Source organism: Mytilus trossulus, chromosome 5, assembly GCF_036588685.1.
Source record: "Mytilus trossulus isolate FHL-02 chromosome 5, PNRI_Mtr1.1.1.hap1, whole genome shotgun sequence".
Classification (NCBI taxonomy): Eukaryota; Metazoa; Mollusca; class Bivalvia; order Mytilida; family Mytilidae; genus Mytilus; species Mytilus trossulus.
The window spans coordinates 9759599-9781104 of NC_086377.1; the positions used below are offsets into that span (position 1 = coordinate 9759599).

Consider the following 21506-nt stretch of genomic DNA (forward strand, 5'->3'; position numbering starts at 1 on the left):
ATTTCGTACACCCCTGGCTAACGATTTAATATTTCCTACAGTGTGATAAGTCTATCTATACATACTGCAGTTATAATAATATAATTATACTTGTAATTGTTTATATATGTTTCAGACCATGTGAGTATTTGGACCGTACGCGTACGGTCCAGACCGTATACGTATACTCGTACAGTCCGACCATACGCGTACGGTCCATCTGACCATACATGTTCTGGGATCATATTGGTTAAATTCAAACAAACATTTTATCAGTCTTATTTTTATACATTTATCTATATAAAGTCTTATCATTACAATTAAATGGGTAAAGTGAATAAGCAAACATTTGAAATTAAATATTTGTTTAATTGTATATCAATGAATTCTATATTGTTACTCTGACCCAAGGTTATACTTGCTTTTACAAAGGACATTACATTTTTTTAAATTTACATGTTGTGTTCATGCATATTCCTTTGCGTTCTCATTTTTTTGTAAATTTCATAAATATTCGGAAACAATTGTCCTCCCACATTATGTTTACTTCCGATAACTTCAATTTTGATTACCATACTTGGCTGCAATTAATGATTAGATACAGGAAATTAATAGATTACAAGCGTATATTTAAAAAAAAATAGTTAGAATATTTGGATTTTATGTCAATAACTGTAGAACTTTTACTATTAATTTGAGACATAAGTTGATCTGTCATATACATTTATATCTAATATATTTGACTAATTTCTTAATATTCTCGTACGCGTCCGGTCCTAATAATCATACGGTCTGGAACATATACATTATGTTTACATTAGTTTATCATAAAGCTAGGTCAATGACCAAATACATTAATAAAGCCGTACCAAAGCCCATTAGTCAACACAATGAGGTCTTTATATAAAATATTCAAATGATATCCTAATTATAACTTGGAGTGTTTCATTTAAATATACGACATACATATATAACCGATATTGATTTAAATGTAGAACATTGTAGTCATTGGTTATATACATTACCTGTGTATTATACATTCAACGTTAACATGATAAGTGACAAAATGGCACAGGCAGCATCTAAAACTTGTGAGATATGTGTTAGTGCATCTGGATCTCATTACTGTTTAGAGTGTGAACAGTACTTTTGTGACAATTGTAAAGGCTTTCATAAACGACAGAGAGGGACAAAGAACCACCAGTTTCAATCTTCCTTTGATGTTATACCGGAAGTTAAATCAAAATGTAAAGACCACAATGAAGACGTAAGTTTTGTATGTAATACCTGTAACGTAGCGGTATGTAGCAGTTGTGTGACTGGCAGTCACTTAGGGCATGCATTTTCCAAACTTCTCGACAGCATATCACAGCTGAAGGAGAAGAATACAACAGACCTGCACAGTAAGGTACATGAGACAACCCAAAACATGAAGCTGCTAGAAGAAGGTCTGAAGACATTTGATGTGAAGGTGGAAGGAATAGTCAAAGCTATTACAGAAGAAGGTACAAAGATAAAGGCTATGGTTGATAAATGTATCTCAGAGAAGATTGCATCGGTCAAGGATCAATCACGGAAGGAAAGAGACAAATTAACAAAGCTATTGGAAGAAACTCAAATGGATTTGAAGGCAGGACGCGACTTAGATAAGAAGAAACAAGAACTAAACAAGACCCGAAACGATGGAAAATTGTTGCAGTCATTACAGAAGCTTACAGACGACATCACAAAGCTGAAGGTAAAGCCTACACCTGCATTTCCTAGGATACAGTATACTGCTAAGTCCGCAACAGATAACGACATTAAACAGCTGTTTGGTAACTGCATAATCAGGTAATTTTACTAAAAATAACGAGCATTTTGCATGTTTTGTATTTGTAATACATGCTTTAATATACCCATAGCATCTTAATGAGACACGTATTTTTCAAAATCACAATTATGGTTTTTTTTAAATATCAACTTATGTGGGGATATGATATCAAAAACGAAAAAGAGATAATTCATGAAATACAAATATGTTTTCATTACAAATGTATTGTTTAATATTATGGATTCACATTGTGCTCCAGTAGATAAATGCGAGGTCTATGGCAGTGTACATTTTAAGTTGTATTATATGACAGTGTATATTTTAATTTGTATTATATGGCAGTGTACATCCTAAGTTGTATTGATACATGGACATTTACCAATCTGGACAATACGTAAACTTATGTAGAAATGCAAAGATACTTGCTCTCAAACTAGTACAGATATAACTGTTTTTCTCGTTATTTAAATATGTTATTCTAATTGTATGCAGTTTATGCAATATTATAACACAAATAAAGACAATAGAAGTATACCGCTTTACACTAGTAATATATCGATTAAACTGGAAAAAAATCCGAACAAAAGTGAAAGAAAAACACATTTATTACAAGTGGAAAGCAACATAACAACATTAACACTGTACTGCTACACAAAAAAACACCAACATACAAAGAAAATGACTATGTGTTAACAACTGTCATACTCCTGACACTTGACAGAACATTTTGAGAAAAAAATGTAAAAATTTCAGTTCTTCTTTTTTCAGTGAAATGCGTACACAACAACCAATGAACAGAGAAAGAGAATTGCCTTCACCAAAGAGGTAGGGAAATATATTTGTATACTATACAGTTTTTAAAGTGACGTATTGGACAATGTAAACTTGTTATCAAACGTTTGAGTGAATTACACATTATCTTCTTGCATACCTCACCATTTGACGTTGCAAGGGTTCTGATTAAGTTTGTATTATATATTGTGTACATCAGTTTACCGTTTATTTTTATTTTCCATAAATCAATTATAATGTCTCTCTGGTTTATGTCTCTCCTCTTTACGTACGTTTAACACACTGACTCGAGCACAATTGCATTTGAGTAAATAAATCGTCTTAAGATATGCAAACGCATAATATAAGCATAAATTATTTTCAATACTGTTTAGATTTGTTGCATTTAATTTTCGTTGAAATGTGCCTGCGTGTTTAGTTGAAATATTTAGAACCTCTTTAAACTTCTACGATATAACCAAAACATAAAAGACATTCATCACACTTATCTGGACTATTGAGGCACGTATAATCAAAAGACGAAATACTGTTTTACAACAACATAACAAAGCCATACCGTTTTGTTAAGTGTAGTTTGTCTTTTTTGTAAATAGTCTTTGTATGTCATATCTTTTCTCCTATAGAAATGAGCTCTTTTAATGCGGTGACTGAAAGCAGATTTTTTTTTAATCTAATCTCCCCACCGACTACACATCTATATAATATATCATTGGAAAGAGGAAATCGCGAACTATAATAATATGCCTGTCGTCAGGACTTGATATGGTCACATTTTTTATTAATTAATGTCAAAGGTCATATGTAAAAAGCTGTGAAAATTCGGGAGGGTTTCAATTTTGACATTTTTTCTTTTTTCTAAACTCTATCTAAACACAAATGATACTGTTTTTGGCTGTAGTAACGTTTGTTATTAAATGTATACATAAACCTTAATCATTGAGAATAAAAAAAAAACTAAAACGATGTTTTATAAACAAAACTTCATAAATCAAGTTTTCAACCTATAAAATGTTTAGAGCACCTTAACCTTATGAAAGTTTTCAGTTTCAGGTAAAAATTAAGTGTCATGCAGAACAGTACTTTAAAATTATTTTTTAAACTATCATGTTGGGTGAGGTATCAAACCAAAGCAATAGAAAACTACAGTCAAATATTACCTCAAATTGAATTTGCGGATACTTCAGTTTTTTTTTATCGACTACTCGTTTTTCACAATTATTACTGCTTCCATAGTAGTATCTGTTGTTGTGTTTTCTACTCTGGTTAATATCTATTACAGTATAGGTTTTGTACCTATATCCCCTCTTTTTCCCTTTGCAACGTACCACAAACTTCAAAAGTATTCCATATAAAAAAAACCATTTAATATGCTTGCAAATAAAACAACTCTTAAAATAAGACCAAATGAGACATAAATAAACAAATAAAGGTCCTGTACGGGCTTCAACTATGAGTAAAATTCATACGGCATAGTCTTCGATTCCTGAAATGAATAAATTAAAACAAAAGAAAAATATAACGGCCTGATTAATATACAAAATAAAAAAGAAACAAACAAATATAGTATATAGAAACAAACATCAAACACTGCATAACCGTCGCGTGACTTGTAAAACAAATAAAATGTGGCGGGATTTAACTTTTTTAAAGTCGCGCCAACACTCCCCTAACCTCGAGGAAGGAACTGTGGGTACATTTTGTACCAGTGCAACAAGCTTTATACCAAATCCACCGTTATCTCCATCATCTGTATTTTGATCAACCGTCCCAAGACATGTTTTAATATTTCTACCAATTTCACTCATGGCCACAGTTCTGCACATATAAGGTTCTGGTCAAAGCAAACACATTATTTTGAGTTTTTCTTTACAAGTACCGACAGGGTACTACCATTATAAGAGCACTGATAAGCAAACAATTGACGTACATTTGAGTTAAGTTCGTTTTTACGCCAAAAAATGGCGGTGCGACAACTTTGTAAGCCTTTGAAAAATCGCTCATAAATTACTATATATCATTTTTCAGGATATTTGTCTTTAAATTCATAAAATTAAGCAAATTAACATTGATGTAGTAAATGCAAATACTAAACTTTTATCATTTTAGATAAAAGTTTTGGGATTCTCAAATCTGGAATCCCATTTTTTTCCCCGTGGGACAGATTTGCTCTTGTTATATGGAACGCGGGTTTTTCAATGACGTCATCATAACATCATAAAAAGTGCATAAAAGACTGAAGGAAACATTCTGTTTAATAATGGAAAAAACGTTTTGACGAAAATGATAGTTTAGTGGTTACAATAAATGAATTATGTTACGCGGGACAGCCTTAAAATCGTCGTTTTTTTTAAAGGTGAAGCTTGTCGCATGCAGCAAAAAACATAGTTTCAGCGATTATTTTTTTCGTTTTTATTTTAAAATTCTTTATTTTTTAAAATACGTACAATAGCAATGGATATGATATCACAAAATTATATAATTGGACTTGCATCTTGCCAACTACACAGAATTTCCAATAAGGTACGAACATCGCGCGTAACGTCATAGTATACATTTACGCAATTGTTATGGTGCCATTTCCAGAGAAAAGTCTTGCCTGAATGCAGTTTCATCGAGTAAGCATAAAATAAATTGCAATAAATACGAAGGCATTGACTGAATTGAAGATGGAAAAGACAATTCATCCGAAGTTGGGTATTCTTCTGTAGAGTTTCGAAGTCTTTTCGAAGAATAAATGCAGCGGAATGAAATATATGTCCGTTATTTATATCTATTACAGTTGTCATTGAGATTTTGAGGTCAGTTTTCAATTGACTAGCAGTTGATATGGCATCTCAAATAGTTATTTTGCTACTAAAAATTATGTTATAGTTGCCTTAAAGATGTTTGACAACTGAATTTCTATAGAAATTAATGAGTTTAGACAGCATTTTACAAGTAGAATATTTCAAATAAGAATCAGCCGGAAGAAAAGATCTATATGTATCAAGTAACGGTGTCATGAGGAATGACCATTGAATCGTTCTCAATAGCCAAACTGAAATTAGTAAAAGCAGTATCGTAATCCGAAATATCTGCTTCTACGGGTTTCGATTTGTTTTTGTTTTTTTTTTGTTTTTTAGCAAATATTTTGTAATGCAACCGTAATGACCGTAGTGCTTGAAGTTAAAAAGATGGACGGGAAACTGTTCTCAACTTTAACTTTATCTGACACGAATAAAACATTCTTGATACGCTCATCTGATTCAAACTTGAGTTGTTTTTTGATCTTACTAAAATGTTTTGTTGCAGCAAAATATACAAGCGCTCCAGTTGAGCGACTGCATTCTAGAACGCGTACAAATACCCGAAACTGAGGGACAACAGTCCGATAATTTTATGTCGTCATTAAATGACAGATGGAAGCTTCCTCACTCTAAAAGGGGGAACAAATATATTTACTTGTGTAACTTTTCTAACATAAACAACTATAAACTTCCTGCACAGAGTTCTTTGAATTAACAGCTTCCGCATGCAACACCTTGATGTTCACCTCATCCAATCTTTTTTTCAAGTGCAGATTCAAAATCGACTTTCCTATACTGGTTAAATAATTTTTGGCATATTAAGCACTGCATAAAATTTAACGACTTTTGTCTCTATTTTAGACTTATAATGGAGCAAGTTGGAACGAACTTAACATATCACGGAATATTTACTGAAACTATCCGTTAATTATTTTGATTTTACAATAAGTCTTTTTTGATGTTTTATAAGAAGAAATTATAGAATACAAACATATACAAACAAAGTATGTGGCATATATCAGTGCACTTTAATTGAAAACATGTGTATATAAAGCAAAGAAGGTAGTAATTTCATATTTCAGTTGAGATAAAATTATTGACTAATACACAATATGTGACGGAAGGCAAAAAGTAAAATCACAAAAATACTGAACTCAGGGGGAAAATCAATTTGGAAAGTCCATAATCACATGGCAAAATCAAGTGATTGAGTTCAATGTTTTTTACACCTCTGTCACCGCACTATTTGTGATATTGTCACCTCTTTTTACCATAAAAAATATTATTGATTCACAAAGTTATTCGCAATCGACTGTCAATAAACAGTTCAACCACGCCATCATTCACATTCACAATGAAGGGGTAAAAGATTTCAGCAGTCACATTTACCCTATTCACAATCGACTGCTGATTGAGTTCAATGTTGAAATTGAAGTTTTTTACTCAATTCTTTTCCATTGATTTCGTAACGTTTCTTTGATATTTTGGTTCCGAAATTGTTATCACTTACTAGTTTTATGAAATATTATATGCTTAAAATATTATGGGTTAATGTTTATTACTACTATGAAGAAGAAACTAAAGTTTGTGTCGGAATTTGCAATTAAAATTACCTCGATTTTAGATAGTCCAAACTTCGCAAATTTCATAGATTAGAAGAAAATAAAATACTGAATAGAATACTTTGACATATAAAAATAGCTCCAGGAAAAACTATTTCAATTACATGTAAGCAAACATACACATTTGTTTTATTTTGAAAAAGGGGGGTTGAAACTCTCAAATATACTACTAGTCATTAAAACGACTTTTTAGAAAAATGTGACCGTACGAAATTTTGACGACAGGGCAAAAATTAAAAAAAGACATATTTGTCTTTAAGTTAAGACAATTTTAGCCGTGTTTTATTTGGTACATTAAACTCGCGATCTAGACGACTTTCTACACCTCTGTCACCGCACTATTTGTGATATTGTCACCTCTTTTTACCATAAAAAATATTATTGATTCACAAAGTTATTCGCAATCGACTGTCAATAAACAGTTCAACCACGCCATCATTCACATTCACAATGAAGGGGTAAAAGATTTCAGCAGTCACATTTACCCTATTCACAATCGACTGCTGATACAGAAATTAACGAATTCAGTAGTCACTTTCACAATCGAATTTTGTTGACGGGGTGAATGATTCTATCAGTTACATTTCCGAAATGCATATGAAATTAGTACAAGAGGTTTCGATAGTATGGTATAATTGAGAACTATCAGTCATTACAAAATGATTTGAGTAATCGTATATATTTCTTCAACAAGTTGAAACGAGATTACACATATGCTGTTTTATGAATGGTTAAATTAAAATAGTTCGTCATTTCATTCAGTTTGTAAGTGTCTGTAGGAAAGACGGGGAAATAGAGGGAAAGCGTATGCAATCAGAAATAATTCTATAATGATTGGAAAGATAAAATATATATGACCTCAAATTGAATATGTTTATAGTTGATGTCATCTAATTTTGTTTAAAGGAACGACATACACCAATACGACCATTACAGCTAAATAAAAGTCGAACTTAATTATAAGTTCTTGTCAAACATTACGTATACTACGTAACGACAACAAATGGTGAACTGTGATACTCTTTGTGGGTAAACATATTCTGTTCTACACTGAACCATTGAAAACATCTCTGAAGTAAAGAAATATATCTTTCTAGTAAAACAAATGTATCTCTGTCCAGGTGTAAGTTGATTTATTTTTTATATAAATTATCATTTCAATTCATTCGAGATTGGCTAATTTTGTTTATGACTCTTGTTTATATTTCAAATGCTTTTATGATATTTTTGCACTGTTTATGTAAGTATCAGTTAGCAACAGCTTGTTAGATTTTAATATTATCTTGGAATAGAGTAAATTTTAAGTCAATCAATTGTGTTGCTCATTATAGTGCTTACAAGCAGGATGTGATACCAAAGGAGCAAGGAAAATACCTGTACAGATGTACCAAGTGTGGGTAAGTTCATAATAATTGTTTCTATGGACATAACACAAAGTTGTACATCTATATCATTTAGCGTATTAAATGTATGATTTCAAAGTGTCAATGAAGTGCAAAATACATGGGTCTTTTATCTCGAAAAATGCAACTGGTGACATGTGTAATTGGCTTGCGCCACACAGATGTTTGGACTGTTTAAGAAATCAATAAGAAACATCGATGCACAAACCAATAAGAGTGATATAGAGCAGCATTATATCTGTTAACTTGTAAATAATTTACACAAATGTAATGAGCAACATAGGTTCGCCTGCGTCAGCAGTGATGAAAATGGATGTTTACTAATAATACTGGACGCCATATTTTGGTACTCATATTTAATCACTCATAGGGCGCATTTGGTGGTTTGATTCTAAATCATTCACGGGTATTTTGCATGATTTGCATGATTTGCATAATATGGAGAATATAAAAAAGAAGATGGGGTATGAATGCCAATGAGACAACTATCCACAAAAGACCAACAAGAAATTCATTTATTAATCAGTTAAGATGTGGTCTATAGCTTGCATGCATGTCAGTAACTGTCTTTGTTGATATACGCATCATTGGCATTTTGCATAGGTTTTTTTAGTTACCTTCTCTGACATCAGACTCTTTTAAATTGAGTTAAGCGCGCGAGGTTTGTTTAGACTTAAAACTAGATTCAACACACCAATGGCTATAAAAATGTTCTGTTTCAAGTCAGGAATATTGAAATTGTATTCAAATAGTTGGGTTCTATGTATGCTGTTTTGCCCTTTGTTTGTATTGCAGTTCAGTGTTTCTGTTGTTTCATTGTGACTTCTTGTAATTGGTGTGGGACTCTCAGTTTTAGATTTGTTACCGGGATTTGTTTTCTCTCCAAATTTGTATGACGTTGAACTGCGGAAAACTACTGATGTCATTATTGGCACTGTCGGGATAACTGTGTGCTTGTTGTGTCGACATTGAACAGATGTTTGCACCTGTCCAAGTTCAGGAGCCTATAAGCCTTTGTTAGTCTTTTTCAAATTTAATTTCAGTTAATGTATGTGTTTTGCAGTTTGGTTTGACATCAATGGAACTAAGTTAGTACAAACGATTTGTTAAGAGGCCAGTTAACGCCAGCGCAGGATTATCTCGTTGTCTGTAAGACCCATAGGTTGCCTTACATGTTTTCTCCTTTTTGTCGGGTTGTTGTCTTTTTGACACATTTATATTTCCATTTTCAATTTTACTTTGTAGTCAATCTTATAGTGAGACATATATGGTGTGATGACAATTGTCGAAAGGTCAAGCAATACAATACTCATTTGTACAATATTGCAGTTTAGTTTGGATGAAATTTCCAGAGAAAAATTGAACAGCTTAACCAAAATCCTCAACCATAAACGACTAAGAATATTTTTACATTGAAATTTATTACAAACTACTCGACATTTTCCTTTTTCGTTGGGAATGTTTCACATATTTAAAAAAGCTGAAACGGCATAATGTAGAGGACGTAAAGCTCTAAACGCAGCACAAATTTGTGAATTTAGACGATTTACGTTGGCATTAAATTTCAGACCCTTTTATTTGCTGAGTCAATTATCACTTTTGAAACATTAATTGTCAGATGCAGAAAGGTTTATGCCGCCAATGTTATGATAATGTAATATTCATACATGTTTATCTCACAATACAATTCAACAATAGGTGGTACAATAAAGTAAACTGACTTTAATTTATAGAAACTATTAGTATTGCTTCGGAAATGTTTTCTGGATAAACAGCAACTTATCTATCAGTTTTTTTGTTTAGAATGTGTAACTGATACCATTGATCTGTTTCATCTTTCAGAAAGGAAGAGAGATCTGATATGTAAGTATGATCTACGTCTATTGTAAAAGACAAATATTAAAAATTCGCAATTCGTCAAATTGTTCCAAAAATAAGCTTACCATAGATTGTGACTTGAGCAACACGACGAAAGCTAGGTCTAAGTGTTCTTTGTTTCTTTTTATCAAACGTGTTGTTTGGCTTTTTTTAAATTTTTTCTTTGCTATGGTGTATGTTGTTGTTGTTTTTTATGATTTTCGAATGCCCATTGTATTTGGTTTAAAACATATTTCGAGAAAATAAACAGTTAACGTCTATTATACTGTAATCGAAAACAAATACCATTTTAAGCCATTGTGTCTATTATTTTGCTTACCCGTGCATAGTGTTGTCAATTTATTGGAATCATATGATACTGTAATACGATTAATAGGTTCAGCTAGTTATAACACAAGGTTAAATCCATCATTTTCTACATAAGTTAATGCATGTACCAAAAACGGGGCGAAAGATACCAGATTGAGAGTCAAACTTATATATCCATGATAAACTGGGAACCACATGTCTTAGAAATATAAAAAGAAACAGGAACAAAAAAAAACAATCATTGTTTATACTATAGAGATTTAAAGAAACACATATCAAACAAAACAATCATGTTGATGTACTAACGTTGTGAGATTAATTGCACATATATAAATACAAGGTTTTACAAATTAAAAATTCATGAAAAAAAGATTAATGAATAATGTTGTCTCGTTGATAAAGACACTCTGCGACGTTTACTATGTGTCCAGTTTATGTGAACTGTGGTTAAAAGTTTTTTCTATCTAGTTACCATATCGGATAGGTAAATCAAATGTTGCTCGGACAAAACACTAAGTAAAAATATAGAAGTGTCATGTCGAATGTTTGTTCATTTGTCACATTCCTATGTATACAGCACGTAAACATTGCAGGGTTTGCACCGCACACTCACCATGTTACTGCATTACTTGTTCAATTACATTTAGTCTATTTATCAATTTTTTATAATTATTTATTTGACATTTTCAGGTTGTAAGTGTCAAGTAGAAAACAGATAAGTATAGCGTATTATTGTATATGTTGGTTTGTTTGATTGTGTTGGTGTATACAGATATTTATATAAATTAGTTAGGTAGCTTTACAATTTAAAATAATCTCAATAACTATGAGGAAACATGAGAAAACAAATTAAACTCATAGTAATGACTTTACTATTGAATTATCTGACAGAACACTCGATATTCTCAAAATGTTGTACTTTTATTGCATTACTTTTTCAATTAAATCCAATGACGATTTTTTGTTTTTAACTGTATGATTTGCTGTTGAATAAATTGATTATTTTGACTGGTTTTTGTTCAGCGTGTAACTGTCAAGTAACAATCAGAAAAGTATAATTATATATACTATAGTTCATTATATAAAGAGAGTAATACAAAAGTGTTAAGTAAAACAATAAACATGTCATGATTGTGATGTATGATAGTACCCGTTATGTCTACAAAAGAGACGGGAGATACCAAGAGACATTTAAACGCATAACGTTATAATTTAGTACCCAGAACGACAAAAAGACAATCAAATGAATACAAAATACAACAATCAGGATTGCGTTGTTTCCTATATGTATCTTCATCTTCATTACATAACGTGTGATTAATTCAGTAATAAAAGTAAAACAATACACATGTCATTAACGTGATGTATGTGAGACTCGCGGGTCGTCTACAAATGAGGCGAACGATACCAAAAAGACATTCCAATGCATCGGTCGAATATAAACTGACACCGCCATGGCTAGATCCTAATCCTACAAAAACACCAACAACAGTCGTCAAACAAATTGAGTGATTTCATGCACTGATTAATACATTTACCGTCATTGGAAATGCTGAAAGCAGAAATGTGTAAACCTGTATAGTTACCAAAACTGTTGTCAGTTTGTTTTAGATTTATGAGTTTGACTGTCCCTTTGGTATCTTTCGTCTCTCTATTGAAGTATATGTCCTTGGAAAACACACATCAATATGATTATATCGACCTGACGTCCATTTTTTTTTTATGTTTCTTAACAAATTATAAATGTACAAAGCGCCATATCACACAACTTTTACATTGCAATAACTGGCATCATTATATATACTTTTCAAAAATATGACAAAAACAAACTGTCATCTACAAATTTTCTCCTTTCACATTAATATTTATTCCTATAATTATATTGGAGACAACTTAATTCTTTTCTAAATGGTATGCTGTATGTAATGGTTATATATTTGATTGTTTCAGGATGTAAGTGTCAAGTAGCATACAGATAAGTAATTTACACTTATATAATATGCACTTTAAAATGTAATAATATGTATATAAAGGTGTTAGAAGAGTTGCAAAGTTAAACAATAAACATGCCATTGTGAGAGAGAAATTTTCTCAGTACCGCTGTTCGAAAGTCGTATATCGAATGAGAGAAAACAAGTAGGTGTCACGTAGAAAACAGATAAGTATAGCGTATAAAGGTATATGTAGGTCATTATATAAAGATATCTGTACCAATAAGTTAAGTAATAGTGAACATTAGATAAACCATTTAAATGATGTATGGTAGACGTGAGCATAGCTCTAAAATTTGAAATCATCAACATAACTATTAGGCAAGATGAGAAAACAAAATCTGACTCATAGTAATGACTTTACTTTTGAATTATCTGACAGAACACTCAATAGTCTCGAAATGATGTACTTTTATTGCATTGCTTTTTTAATTAAATCCAATAACGATTTTTGCTTTTGCCTGAATGATTTGCTGTTCACTATAATGATTAATTTGACTGGTTTTTGTTCAGCGTGTAAGTGTCAAGTAACAAACAGAAATGTATAATTATATATACTGTAGTTCATTATATAAAGAGAGTAATACAAATATGTCTAGTAAAACAATAAGCATGCGTATAATATGATGTATGATAGCCGTGCGTTATGTCTACAAAAGAGGCGGGAGATACCAAGAGACATTCAAACGCTTAACGTTATAATTTAGTACCCAGAACGACGAAAAGACAATCAAATGAATACAAAAAACAAACAATAATATGATTATATCGACCTGACGTCATTTTTTTTTGGTTTCTTAACAAATTATAAATGTGCAAAGCGCCAAATCACACAACTGTTACTTTTCAATAACTGGCATCATTATATTTTATTGAATATACCTTTCAAAAATATGACAAAAACAAACTGTCATCTACAAGTTTTCTCCTATCACGTTACAATTTATTCAATTAATGTATTGAAGATAACTTAATTCGTTGTTAATTGTATTCTGTATTATATGGTTATTTATTTGATTATTTCAGTTGGTAAGGTTCAAGTAGCAAACAGATAAGTATAACGTGCACTTCAAAATGAATTAATTTGTATATAACGGTATTAGTACTGTTACAAAGTTAAACAAAGAACATAACATTTAAGTGAGAAATATTCTCATTACCGCTGTTCGAAAGTCGTTTATCGAATGAGAGAAAACAAGTGAGTGTCAAGTAGAAAACAGACAGGTATAGCGTATTATTGTGTATGTAGGTCATTATATAAAGATATTTGTACCAATTAGTTAAGTACTAGTGAACATTAAATAGCCCATTTAAATGATGTATGGAAGACGCGAGCATAGCTTTAAAATGTGAAATCATCTAAATAACTATGAGGCAAGATGAGAAAACAAAATATAACTCATACTAATGACTTTACTATTGAATTATCTGACAGAACACTCGATAGTCTCAAAGTATTGTACTTTTATTGCATTACTTTTTTAATAAAATCCAAAGACGATTTTTGCTTTCGCCTGAATGATTTGCTGTTCACTATAATGATTAATTTGACTGATTTTTGTTCAGCGTGTAAGTGTCAAGTAACAAACAGAAAAACATAATTATACATGTAACACTCCCAAACGTGTCCTTCCCCTCAAACGTGTCCGATTCTTCCAAACGTGTCTTTTCTCCCTAAACGTGTCCGAAATATACAATATTCCCCAAACGTGTCCGACTTCACAACCCCCAAACGTGTCCGATAATTGTTATTCGCCAAAACGTGTCCAATATTTAACGCCAAAACGTCACACGTCTTTTAGCGCTAATACATGTATCTCCTAAATAATTTGCTGATAACGTGTACGGCAATTCTATGATGGGAGACACACGTGATGAAGTTGTCATTTATCAGATTAAGTTAGGTCAATGTAGGTTTTTCATGATTATCATAATTGCAAAATTAATCTGTTATTATTAAGTAACTTTGACTGCAGTTGCTTATTGTCCAGTTGCAAAGATTTCATATTCATTTAGAGCAAACATACATATAGTTCTGGATTTGAATTAATCGTTAACTTTGTTAATTATTTTGTACCTTCAAACTCCGATGATGCCTTTATATTTATCCGAATATTGCATGGCGGGCTTTTAACAGCGTTTTTTTTCTTCACTTTTGTCAATAGTTTGTGTGTATTTCAAAAGCTCATCAAATCATAAACTGGCTATCCTGTATTTTAATAAATTTTAGGTTTCCACCATCACTAAAGACACACAATAAAAACATAACGTTCAGTGCCAAATATTTCATGCATAAGTTTTATAGTTATTTGTTTTTATAAATATAACTGTTATGTGATCTACGCCGGTTTTAATTGCAAATTTATTTTGTAGTGTATAAATTAACTTTAGACTGTTGATTATGTATTGTCCAGTAGCAAGTACTTTATGCATATTAAGAGCGCACAATAGTTTTGCAAGTTTTAATGTTTTTACAGTTGTACTGTTCAAATTCACTTTAAACTAACTTTAAACTGATGATCGCGTATTGTCCAGTTACAAGTATGTCATGCATATTTAGAGAGAACATACAAGTTTTAATGTTTTTGCAGTTCTATTTAGACATGTTAGAGAGAACATAGACTACTTGTTTTTATTTTTTTTACATTTAAACATACACGTTTTAATGTTTTTACTGTTCTATTAATGTTCAGATAAACTTTAGACTGCTGGTTGCGTTTTGTCCAGTTGCAAGTATTTCATGCCAAGTTTGAATGTTTTTTTTTCCAGTTCTACTGAATAAATCAACTTTAGACTGTTGATTGAAAATCATGCATAATTAGAGAGAACATTAAAGTTTAAACGCGCAGAGAAAGGGACACTTTGACCCGTTAACTGTACAGTTTAACTCAACATGTCTGCTTACAATTCACATACGATATAGTCGAAATGACGCCCCCACTTTAACCCAGTTTTATTCTTCCGGTTTGAAAAAGTGCTAACATTTTTAATGAAATGGTAAAATTAGTATACGTTAATGAAATAGCAATAACCAAATAATGCTTGATATGGACACGTTTGTGGGTTAGTTGAGAAATGGACACGTTTGGGCGTTTATATAAATGACACGCTTTGGCGCAGTTTTCAACTAGACATGTTTGGGGGAATCGGACACGTTTGGGGGGAAGGACACGTTTTTGAGTATTACATATATACTGTAGTTCATTATATAAAGAGAGTAATACAAGTGTGTGAAGTTAAACAATAAGCCTGCTTATAATATGATATATGATAGCCGTGCGGTGTGTTTACAAAAGAATCAGAAGATACCATGAGACATTCAAATGCATAACGTAATTGTACCAAGAACGACAAAAATACAATCAAATGATTACAAAATACAACAATCAGGATTGTGTTGTTTTCTATATATCTACATTACATAAAGTGTTGTAAGTGTAGTAAAGTTAAACAATAAACATACCATAAATATAATATATGTGAGACTCGTTCCGTCTAATAAAATGGCGAAAGATATCAAAGAGAGATTCAACAGCATTGGTCGGATATAAACTTGCACCGCTATGGCTAAATCCTAGTGAGACATACAGATAAACCACAGTTTATAAAACAAAACGTAATCTGATGTCATTTCCTGTCTTCTAGATTCACCTTCATTGAAAATACAAAATCAAAAATGAGTAAAACTTATGACATATAATAACCAAAACTGTTGAAGTTATTTGGCATCATTACTTAATATAAATTAAATATATGATTGTCCTTTAAATTACCGATTCTTGATAAGTCTTCACCAGGCAGTGACGTTCAAAGACATGGTATCCTGCTCAGCCCTGTCATAGAATTAATTGCCTCCTTTGTATTAGTCAATCAAAAACAGGAGTATAATAGAAGAAACTGTCATTTAACAAAATGTTCTTTTTCTATATTTTTATTAAGTATTCAAGTAATTCTATTAAAGTTGGTAAATTCATTGCAGAATTGCATGCTGTAATTTATAATTATGTTTTTTGTTTTTTTAACCGCTTGTAAGTTTTAAGTAGAAAACAGATAAGTATAGCGTACATTTACATAGACAATTTATAATGTAAGGTTTTTGATGCAATGGTGGTAGTAACATAGTTAAGTAAAACAATAAACCCACAACTTAATGATGTATCTCAGAAGCACGTTCCATCAATTAAAGAGGCGGAAGATAATATAGAGACAATCAAAATCATTAGTAAAATGTAAACTAAACAAATACCATGGCAAAAGTATAAAGAGACAAACAACAGTAAAAAAAAAAAAAAAAAAAAAAAGACTTGGTGATTTTAGAGACGATGAAAGCCAATACAGTTTTAAATGACAATAGAGAACATACACAACACTGGTTGAACTAACACTAGGACAACTTTTTCTCGAGGATGTTAGATAGGAGTCTAGGGTAAACGATTGTTACATATCAGATAATTTGTCAAACCGTCATAGGATTTTCTTAAAAACTTTGGCAGAAGGTATTGATGATTCAGAAATCAGGTTTTGAAAATATATTTTCATTTTCAGTCTTTTTCTTATAGATGGTTTTGAATTAATTTAGTTTTACTTGAAATATTTTTAAAACCTGCATTGATTTTTATGAAACTTGGGCTTTATTAATACTGTATATCGTTTTTTATACAATGTGAAATATCTGATAAATTCATAAATAAACTCATCATAGATAGTTATTAAAACTTCGCTTATCGGATAGTCTTTGTTGTTAGTGTTTTATCGTAAATAATCCAATTCAAAGTTTGTTTTCTCGCCAATAAATATAATACAGACGCAATCGATAAAAGTAAGAAATCGTTTGTATTGTTTTTTTCTAACATGATTGTTATATAAGTTACAACTGGACACAATAGAATACAAAACAAACAGAAGTATTTTTTTTATCATGATGGTTATAATTTCCAAATATATAATTGATCCTGAGGTTTAAATATCCATTTACAATTATTATGGAAGTAACATATTCATGTTCATCATGTGATTTGCCATTTGTTTGTATATCTTTACTCTTTTTTAATAGCTCATACATTCAGAAAACTACAATTTCTTCTAAATATGATAAACATTTCCAGACAAAATGCTAAACCTAAAATGCATAACTAAAATATATCTGGTGCCTTTAGATGAGTATTTCCCCTTTCGTTGTTCTTTCATATTATTCATCAAATTTTAACTGTATTTATATTTCTTTTTCAGGCGCATGTAAGTACCAACCAGATAAGTATGTTGTGATAAGTTTAAACAAAATGAAAAATAAAAGAGCATGTGATATTCAAAATTGTATCTGATATTTATTAAATGGAAACTTATATTAAAAAAAGATCGAATAATTAAAGACACAATTAAATATAAATAACAAAACACATTCGTGTGAAAGAAGCAATCCCTTGGGCTTTGGCTATACTTTTTCTTTCTATTTCGCATACAGCTCTTCATATCTTAGTTTAGCTTTGGATTTTCAAACATTTTGGCCTCGATCATCACTGAAGAGACATTGACTGTCGAAATGCGCATCTGGTACAGAAAATTAGTATCGATTATGTTATTACAGATGATGTCTGATACAAGACAAGTCCCTTCACATTATAAAAGAATGTTATTTGCTAGTTAGGACTTGTTAGTTGTAACTTATTCAAGTAATTCAATTAAAATTGGTTAATTCATTGCAGAATTGTATGCTGTAATCAATAATTATGTTTTTGTATTCTTTTACAGCACGTAAGTTTTAAGTAGAAAAAAGATAAGTATACCGTACCGTACATAGACAATTCGTGATATAAGGCTTTTGTTGTAATGGTGTTGGTACCATAGTTAAGAAAAACAATAAAACCACAACTTAAATGATGTATTTCAGACGCACTTTCCACCATTAAAGAGGCGAAAGATAAAAGAGAGACATTCAAAATCAGAAGTAAAATGTAAACTGGCAATACCATGGCAAAAGTATAAAGAGACTAATAGACCGTTGGTATTTCTGTTTGGATGGTTTTACACTAGTAATTTTGGGGCGATTTATAGCTTGCTGTTCGATGTGAGCCAAAGCTCCGTGATGAAGGCCGTACATTGACATATTCTTTTTTTTACTTTTTAAATTGTTATCTAGATGGAGAGTTGTCTCATCGGCATTCACACTACATCTTCTTATATCAAAACAACAGTAAAAAAACGGGGTTGTTTTATTGGCAATTGTCTGCATGAGAAACGCTGACAGCAGAGACAATGAAAGCCAATGAAGTGTAATTACTTACATATTTGAAGAATTAAATGGCCATAGAGAACATACACATATTCTCGTTTTGTTTATATAGATTGGACCGTTGGTTTTCCCGTTTGAATGGTTTTACACTAGTAATTTTTGGGCCCTTTATAGCTTGTTGTTCGGTGTGAGCCAAGGCTTCGTGTTGAAGGCCGTACTTTAACCTATAATGGTTTACTTTTTAAATTGTTATTTGGATTAAGAGTTGTCTCATTGGCACTCCCACCACATCTTCCTATATCTACATAACTTGTTGAATCAACACTAGGACAACTTTTTCTCGAGGATGTTAGATATGAGCCTAGGGTTAACGTTTGTTACATATCAAATAATGTGTCAAACTTTCATAGGATTTTCTTAAAACTTTGGCAGAAGGTATTTGTGATTCAGAAATCAGGTTGTAAGAATATATTTTTTCTTTTCAGTCCCCTCACATTATATAAGACGGTAATTTCCTTGTAAGGAATTGTCAATTGTATCTTATGAAAGTATATTCATGCCTTTAGCTTTACAATAGCATTACATTTAATATTTGTCTATAAGTCTATACGTTTTTTATGTAGCTTAGACTGTTTGTTTTTCCGTTTGTATAGTTTTGCACTAGTTATGTTGGAGCCCTTTATAGCTTGTTGTTCGGTGTGAGCCAATGCTCCTTGTTGAAGGCCGTGACTTGATCTATAATTATTTACTTTCATAAAATGTTCTTTAGATGATTAGTTGTATCATTGGGACTCATACCTCACATTCATATACCTATATTTGAACCGTTACTTCTGTATACAGGAATCTATACCATGACATTACTTCTGAAAAATCTATACAGTAATCAATTCGTAGTTTATCATATAGTTTGTGTTATAAGTGTATAGTGTACGTATACACATTAATGGTACTGTTTGGTTCTAAAATAGTACAACCCATACAAGTATGATAACATTGACAATATCAACCCATCAATTTTCGATTTTGTGTTGTTGATAAGTGTCACTTTACCAACCGATTATTATACAAATAGTTTTAGGCATTTGTTTATATACATGTTGGATATAAATGAAAAATGGCTGTATGTTGGACTGTTGATATATAATTTCAACATATGGAACAATGTTACCATAGTTACTGAGAATAACTTAAATTACTTAAATTACTGGAAATCAAATATACGTGGATACGATAATCGTATTTATTACGCCTTAATTAAAAGTCCTTTATCAAGAAACAAGAAAGTAAAAAAAAGATGTGATTAAATATTGCCAATTAAACAGTTGTCAAGGAAAAACGTAATGATATTAGTGGTAGTACCCATTTCAACACTAGGCTACCTCATGGCTATAAGCAATGGGCACTAAAGTACCATATTCTAAGCTAAACAGATCGGTACATGACAATATGTGAAATGTGTACCTCGCTTAGATAAGTTCGATAAGTAAGTTTGAGCGTCTCATTCTAAATAATATGGTATTTTCTCATTTTAGCTGTTCATGTGGAGGGTAAGTACTGCAGATAAAACTTTGAACAGTTTTTTTCTTCTATTGCTTGACAGTACATTTCATGAATTAGTCATGCAAAGATGTAGAGATTTTAAAAGAATTGATACCGGTATGACCTATAAACGATTATCACGTTTGTAATGTGTTTGCTACTTTCGATCAACAATGATTATGAAACAGTTTGTCAAAATTACAACATTGGTCGCAACGAACAGGCAGAGAACACCAGTTTCCTGTGTTAATCTCTTTTAGTTGCTTTCTTAAGAGATAACAGGATAACGCATGACAGAACTTGTATTCTACAAGTAGGTCTCTTAGCGGACACTATTTTGTCTATTTCAGTCTTATGTCTGTCTCATTTACAAATCGTTTATATTTGAAAACATTGGTACGTTAGCATACTGAATACATACTTGTCGAACACAAAATACTACAACACTTACATTAAATATATTAGATATATATATATATTAAATAAAGGCAACAGTAGTATCTGATGTTTGATAGTCATAAATCGATTTAACTTAAACAAATCTGGATCACAAACAAAAACCCAGAGAAACTCAGAACTATAATATGTATACGAGTAAAGCAATGGAACAATATAAACAACTTAAAACTGTCGTGTACTGTTAAACAATAGTAAAATTGAGAATGGAAATGGGGAATGTGCCAAAGAGACAACAACCCGACCATAGAACCCGAGCATATTCTATAGTTCAACTAGTACTAGTGACAGAGGCAGTTCTTATTGAAAGCGAACACAATCCAAAGTGTCTGCTGATTTAAGTCGTGCATAAATGCTTAGTTAAACAAATAAACGAACAAAAGTTTCTAATAATTTCAAAATAACAATTATATTTATTTTTTCAGTGTGAGGAATAGAGTCCAGTAAAGAGACAATTAGAAACTAAACATTTGCTAGAAACATAAATATTCCAGGAACTTCCTTCAAATGAAACAACTGTGACACATGTATACCGTTTTCTTTTTAAAAGCTTTTTTATCTTGACTTATGCAAAGATTTCAATTACATCCAAATAATGTATTTTGGAAATTTTTGCTTAAAAGTGAATCAACTGTTTTTAAGAATGGACTTTGTTGCTACAATTCTGTTTTGAACACAAACGTGTTGCATCACACAGTTCTTTGGA

General features: G+C 31.3%; 1 protein-coding gene across 1 annotated transcript; it reads left to right on the top strand.

Annotated features, from left to right (window-relative positions):
• Positions 1–1018: 1018 nt before the first annotated feature.
• LOC134717576 (E3 ubiquitin-protein ligase TRIM71-like) lies at positions 1019–21237 on the top strand. The gene is made up of 11 exons (XM_063580069.1): positions 1019–1812; positions 2561–2617; positions 6232–6247; positions 8324–8389; positions 11273–11275; positions 12533–12535; positions 13600–13602; positions 17803–17808; positions 18322–18324; positions 20338–20352; positions 21226–21237. The coding sequence occupies exons 1-11, from the start codon at positions 1031–1033 to the stop codon at positions 21235–21237; spliced, it is 966 nt and encodes a 321-aa protein (XP_063436139.1). The 5' UTR covers positions 1019–1030.
• The last annotated feature ends 269 nt before the right edge of the window (positions 21238–21506 follow it).

Coding starts and splice junctions, on each gene's coding strand:
- LOC134717576 (XM_063580069.1), top strand. CDS start 1,031: ATGATAAGTGACAAAATGGCACAGGCAGCATCTAAAACTTGTGAGATA. Junction 1,813..2,560: donor TTTGGTAACTGCATAATCAG/GTAATTTTACTA, acceptor TTCTTTTTTCAG/TGAAATGCGTACACAACAAC.